Source organism: Monopterus albus, unplaced genomic scaffold (assembly GCF_001952655.1).
Source record: "Monopterus albus unplaced genomic scaffold, M_albus_1.0 scaffold278.1, whole genome shotgun sequence".
Lineage (NCBI taxonomy): Eukaryota > Metazoa > Chordata > Actinopteri > Synbranchiformes > Synbranchidae > Monopterus > Monopterus albus.
This window is the reverse complement of record NW_018128158.1, coordinates 106,996-113,940: the sequence shown is the minus strand read 5'-3', so window position 1 is coordinate 113,940 and position 6,945 is coordinate 106,996. Positions and strand designations below refer to the sequence as shown.

General features: G+C 41.7%; 1 protein-coding gene across 6 annotated transcripts in view; it reads left to right on the top strand.

Annotated features, from left to right (window-relative positions):
- cnot10 (CCR4-NOT transcription complex, subunit 10) overlaps positions 1–6,945 on the top strand; it is a 69,455-nt gene that overhangs the window by 18,300 nt on the left and 44,210 nt on the right. For all 6 annotated transcript variants that reach the window (XM_020622331.1, XM_020622335.1, XM_020622337.1 and 3 more), the window contains one exon: positions 4,312–4,473. In XM_020622331.1, coding sequence (XP_020477987.1) covers positions 4,312–4,473 — 162 coding nt within the window. The remainder of the gene's footprint in view (positions 1–4,311; positions 4,474–6,945) is intronic.

The window sequence follows — 6,945 nt, the reverse complement described above, 5'->3', positions numbered from 1 at the left end:
GGGTCCTAGAGCAAGAATCAGCACTCTCCAAAGTCCTGTCTGCTGACAAAAAGTGTAGGCATCTTGTCCCGACATGGCAAGACCTTGATGTTCTAGAGGCAGTCCAAAAGGCCCTGAAACCTCTTCAGGACTTTACCGATGCTCTTTCAGGTGAGAAGTATGTCGCTCTTTCATATGTCAAACCTGTGCTGAACCTCTTCAAAACAAATCTTCTGGCAGATGAAGATGGTGATAGTGAGCTCTGCAAATCCATCAAGAACCGCATTGTGAATTACCTCAATGCAAAGTATGCTGACCCAGCCATTTGTGACCTGTTGGATACGGCCTCTCTTTTGGATCGATGGTTCAGGATGAAATATCTGTGGGAAGAAAACACTAAGGTCCTGAAACATAAAGTTGTTTCGGAGGTCGAGTCTCTGTTGGCTGCTAATAGCAGCAGTCTGCCCACCACTTCAACTTGGGCTCTGGAAAAAGAGTTGGAAGTGGAAGTGGCAGTGCCACTGCCACCACCAGCACCTAAGAAGAAGAGGTCACTGGCAAGCTTCTTCTCTGAGAGTACACTCACCAGCAGCAGCACCACACTTGAACCACGTCAGGCAGTTGAACTTGAACTCCAAAGTTACCTGCAGTCTGGCAGTGTGGAGAGTGACACAGATCCCCTCAAATGGTGGAAAGAACATGAAGTGGTCTTTCCATCCCTGAGTCACGTGGCAAAGACATATCTTTCCATCCCAGCCACCAGTTCCCCTTCAGAAAGAGTCTTTAGTTGCAGTGGAAATATTGTAACTTGTCACATGGCATCCCTGAATTTTGGCTATTGACAGGCTTGTTTTTCTTGCAAAAAAACCGTAAGAGAGTTTACAAGCAATCTACCTGTGTCTACAGGAAATATAACTTTTCATGTTAAGTTACAAAAGTTTTGTTAAGATTATTATTATTAGCACAACAGTCCTGTCATAAAAGAGCATATTTTATTATTTATGTTGTTAAAATGGTTAAGACATCCCCTTTCAGTTTATTTTATTGACATTAATAGCTGAATATTTATTTTCCTAATTATTCAAAATTGTTTATTTGCACAGCAGTGGACTTTATTTTGTCTTTTATTTATTTAACAGTGACATTTACACCAGCGAGTGTTTAAAAACAAGAAAAACTTAGCGTCTTAGCTCTAAAATGTTCAGTTCTAAAACTGTTAATAAACATTCTTATAGTATCACATATGCCTTTTGACTTTGAATTTAACTGAACATTGTGTACAAGGAAATACCGGGATATAAGAGATATATTGTGACACGTAAAAATTATACCGGGATATGAATTTTGGGCCATATCGCCCAGCCCTACATCAGACTCTGTACAACCGAGGCAGAACGAGAGAGGATTTTCTGTGCTTGTCCGGCTACTGACCCTCATGTCTATGAATGAGGAAATGTGATGCAAATAATAACAGCTGCGACATGCAGTTACATTTCTGGAGAAGTGCATGTCAGGCTATGGCATAGAGTACAAGGCCACACATTATCTATGCTGTAGGTACGGCATAGATTTAACGCAGAACTATAAATCAAGCTTAATCATTACTCCGATGCAAAACTTTGATCCAGTGGAAACAATGCTGACATTAATAGAAATGAGCTATCTAACTAAACCATGGACATTATGCTGAGCTGAAGTGTTGTGGTTGATTTTGTCATTGCACTGTGACATACATTAACCTGTGCTGCAGATGTGGAAGCTTAAGTTTAAAAACAACAATGAAAATATTAAATCTACTTTATGCTTTCCATGAATTCAACAAAGGAACCTACTGAAATGTGTTGAGCCAAGTAACACTCATCATGGGTTCTGCATTTGTTTCCGCTGCCATCTGCCTGCTTTGGAGGTGCATTCTGGGAGTTACATTTCACAGGAAGTAGTACTAAAATAAAGTTCCAGGGATGCAAGTAGGGAGATGATGCATGTGTACAGAGCTGTTGCCTGTGATCACTTAAAGAGCCCATGACATGCTTGTCCTCTTTTTTTCTAACAAAATAAAGTATTACATGATAGTTTAAGGGTTTCATTGAATGGGCATGAAATCCAGGCAGTTGCACGTTCATTTGAGTTTGTCTGATATCCACCAGTGCCCCCAACATACTGGGAATATGTTATATTACTTTGTTAATGTATATTTTCAGTAAAGCTTATTTAAAACAAACAAAAATAAAAGCATCCACGGTGCCATTGTAAAAGCAGAATTTTTCGACTGCCCAGTTTTGTGGATATATTTTACCTCCTGCTGCTGCACTGTGACCAGAGGATGTGGAGAAAAATACAGGATGGTTCCTGTATAGGACTTCTTGTTTTACCCGGGTTTAACCTACAAGCAGCTGGCCAATGAAGCACCCTGGGCAGTGAATGATCACCTAATCGACACTGGATTCCCCCAGCAGCACAGTCTGTTTTCACTGCTTGAGTGTGCCAGTGTGTCTGCTGCATGTGATGTGTTGCTGGTTAACGAGCGAATAATGATCCATGATGTTATTGTCGGTGCTACGCTACCTGTTTGTAATTAATTTTAGTACTTTGGCAATGTATGTGGTTGCATCGGGGAAGACGCCACAACCACCAGTTGGATTTACCAACCTTGAAGCTACTTGAAAAGGAGTGATGTTTCCACTACTCAGTGGGACTTAATGGTAAATTAAAAAAAAAACACACACATTGCATGTCTGTTAATGTGCTCTTTCTGTAACGTTAAAGAGAATTGTCACAAGGCTGGAGAAATTACTGTGTCTGCATTATGCCAGTTAAAATATGGGGTTTCTCAATTACCTGCTTCGTTTAGAGTGTTGCATATCTTTGTATCGGTACATATACCGTTGTTTACCTATCTATGGAGGAGAAATTCAAATTGATTAATTCCATTGCAGTTCATTGTGCTGTCCACTTTCGAAACGGCACTGGCAGCAGGAGTTGTGCATGTTCACAAACTATCCTCTCATTTTTAGGAAGAGGCTTTTTGGTTTTATTCTAAAAAAAAATATAGACTATGAGGGGTGCCAAGATAACCTAGAGGTACCCAAGATTAAACATTAAATGGCTGGAAATTAGCAAAATGAGCATACCATGGGTTCTTTAAATGTCAGTATCTTCATACCTCAACTATTAGCATTGCAAACATGGTATGTAAGCACTGGTTGAAATGAGGACTTCACTCACTGGTTTAGTGGTAAAACAGGGACTTAGGCAAGTGGACCATGGACAAAGCAAGCTTGTGTTCTGCTTGTTAGACAGCTGTGTGATAAACTGCTCATCTAGTCTCCATTACTGGCTGATTATCCTTCACATCCTGTGTTCTCCCTCTGCTCACCCAGTATCAGTGAGAGTCGTTACCTGTCTTTGAATCCTCCCGTCGACCAATGCCTGTTGTCCTGGGGCCTATTTCAAGAAGGCGGTTTAACAAACTCAGAGTTCAAACCTGAACTCTGAGTTGACTTACTCAGAGTTGGAAAACTCGGAGTTTTCGGTTTCAGAACAGCTGAAAAGAGTTGGTTTAATCAACTCTGAGTTGTCTGACTCAGAGTTAGGCGCGTGCCACGCGACTATAAAAAGCCCTGAACAATGGAGTGAAGAAATTACGAGTCACCATGGCAACAGGACCAAGCCAAAATAGGTCTGCGTTTTTCCCCGACAGAAATGGATGTGCTACTACAAGCATATAGTGACTACGAGCCCATATTTCGTAAAAAAAACAACACGGCTGCAGCGGCGAAAGAGAAAGAGTTAGCTTGGGGGAAAATAGCTGCCCAAATACATGGGGATATGACAAAAAATCAACTCGTGGCCTCAATATCCTCTCCCGACGTAAATGCAATTCCCTGCGAATTAATACAGCGTCCTCATCTACAGGATCCTCTATGAATGGACACGCCATTTTGGTCTCTGCCGGTTTGAGAGAGGAGTTAAGGAAGCTATTTTTTATAGTTAAGGGGAGGATTCAAAGACAGGTAACGACTCTCACCGATACTGGGCTATAACAACTCTGTCGTTAAGGGACATTGTTGGCCTTCAAAGGACTGAAACACCACCGAGGAGATAAATATTTCTGGCTCAACACCAGTCAGTCAGAACTGATGAAGCCTCTTGGATGAGAGGTGAAACGTCTTTGACCTAGAAATCTAGTCCAGTTGATTTTTTTCTAAGTTTTTTCAGTTTACTATGACCTGGATGACTGAGAATCTGCACTAACACATGAAGAAATTTGCATTGCAAATTGCAGATTGCATGTTGCAAATTTGGTGAAACAGGCCCTTGTGTTCCTCACAGGCTGGGAAGTATGATGAGTCTCTCAAACACCTTGAAGCCCTACAAGAGCTCAACAAAGACGACTACAAGATTTCCATGAATAAAGCTGTTGTAGAGTTTTATAAAAGTGGACAGACTACCACAGGAACTCTGAAGCAGACTCTGTTGGCAATGAAGAACCAGGTAACACCTGAAATGTAGTCATATTTTTCCACATTTTCAGGTTGAGTTCTCTAAGGCTGTCCCCTAATAGTTGAGCCATTTGTCGACTAAGACTCTAGTTAAGCCTTTGTTTTTATTTTACGTCCGCCAAGGAGGTTATGTTTTTGCTTTTGTGTGTAATTATGGACAAATGGCTAGATGGATCATCAGCATACCTGGTACAGACATTGGTAGGGACCAACCCTAAAAGTGATTAGATTTTGGTGGGAAAAGGTCAAAGTCACAAGAAATAACAAAAACATTACAGAAATGTCATCTTTAACGAGGGGCAAGATTTTAAAAATTTATCTTTAAAGGTTATTGAAATCATTTACAATTTGACACCCATCTAGGGTGGCAATATCTATCACCAAACCAAATTGTATCCAGATAGCCATTTAAATGCAACATTGAAAACCCTGTTTAACACATTTTCTGCAATAACTTGCCTAGGACTGAAGATTCACAGTATTAACTGCCTATCATACCCTAAAAAATTATTTGGATCCAAACAAGATCAAGGATTTTAGGAGTGCAATTCTGGATCAAATTTTTCACAAGGGACCCATTTGCGTGAGCGAATGTTGTACCTTGGTGGAGGTTAATGATCTTGTTATATTTTATTTTTTTCCAGCCAGTGTACAGTACATTATAATAGAAGGCAGCCACAGCCCCTGTTGGTTTGTTGTCTTCTTTGCCTCATTTTTGTGTGCTAATCAGCAATTTGCTCATTACATCCCCCTGTGGTCGGGAGGAATTCCTACTTCAGTGGTGACACTGTCCGATGCATGGATGTACATTAAAGTTGAACCCATTGGGCAAAGGGTAGAACAGGGAGAAAAGGACAACAAAACCCACTAGGACATGCCTCATATAAGTGTTTTCAAACACCGTAATCTACTTTTATAAGAGAATAGACTGTTGCAACGATGTGGCTGGTTTAGCATAGCCTAATGTTATGTGAGTCTGGTTTGTATACCCATCTTTGTTAAAGTGCAATGCATAGCCATTTACCGACTGTTTCTGCGAAATGCGTTCATCTGGACGGAACTAGGACACTAACAAAAATGCGTGGGGAAAACATTTCATTGATGAATTGTAAATAAGAGGAATTATTAGCAGTGCTAGCTGGCACACATCAAATACACAGTAACAATGTGCACTGTGGTTAACCTGTGGAAGCTTAAACTTCTTAGTAAACTAAGATATAACCATGTCTCAGAAGAAAAACTGCTTGTAAGAGAATGCATACATACATACATGGGGGGAAAAGAATTCCCCACTCGCCACCCACTTTGGGGCGGTCTTGTATTCCTTCCTTCAAGCTCAGGTCCTCTACCACAGGACTGGGAGCTTGAGGGTCCTGCGCAGTATCTTAGCTGTTCCTAGCACTGCACTCTTTTGGACAAAGATCTCAGATGTTGATCCTGGGATTTGTTGGAGCCACTCTCCCAGTTTGGGAGTCACGGCCCCCAGTGTTCCTATTACCGCAGGGACCACTTGTGCCTTCACCTTCCACATCTTTTCTAGCTCTTCTTTCAGCTCTTGGTATTTCTCAAGCTTCTCGTGTTCCTTCTTCCTGATGTTGCTATCACTTGGGATTGCTACATCTATCACTACGGCCTTCTTCTTCTGTTTGTCCACCACTACTATGTCCGGTTGGTTGGCCATTACCAGTTTGTCAGTTTGTATCTTGAAGTCCCACAGGATCTTAGCTTGGTCATTCTCAACCACCTTTGGAGGTGTATCCCATTTTGACTTTGGGACTTCTAGCCTGTACTCAGCGCAGATGTTTCTGTACACTATGCCGACCACTTGGTTATAGCGTTCCATGTAAATCTAATCTAAATTCCATCTAACTCAGACGTTTGTGGGGGGAGGCAGCTTCCTGTCCTACTCCATCACATGGGACTTTGATTTCTCAACTCTGCTTCTCTACGTTAAAGCTTTATTGTACAGAGTTTGAGTTTAAACCCTTCAGTCGGGATCTATTTTGCAAAGAGAAGTCTGAACATTCCAGCCACTTCTACTATTTGACGTTGGTACATACCGTGCAGAGGTTTGTCCTTCCATGAGGGTTCCTGCTCTTCCCTCCCTTGTTCCTCTGGTTTCTGCTGCCTGAGGTGTTCACTAAGCATGTCATCACTCAGGGCCATTTTCCTGATGTATTCATGGATCTTTGTTGTTTCATCCTGGATAGTGGCTCTGATGCTCACTAATCCTCGGCCTCCTTCCTTCTGTTTATTGTACAGTCTCGGGATGCTGGACTTGGGGTGAAACCCTCTGTGCATTGTAAGGAGCTTCCTTGTCTTGATGTCGGTGGCCTCTATCTCGTCCTTTGGCCAGCTTATTATGCCAGCGAGGTACCTGATGACCGGCAGGGCGTAGGTTTTAATTGCCTGGTCTTTGTTCTTTCCATTCAGCTGACTTCTCAGGACTTTCCTTATTCTCTGC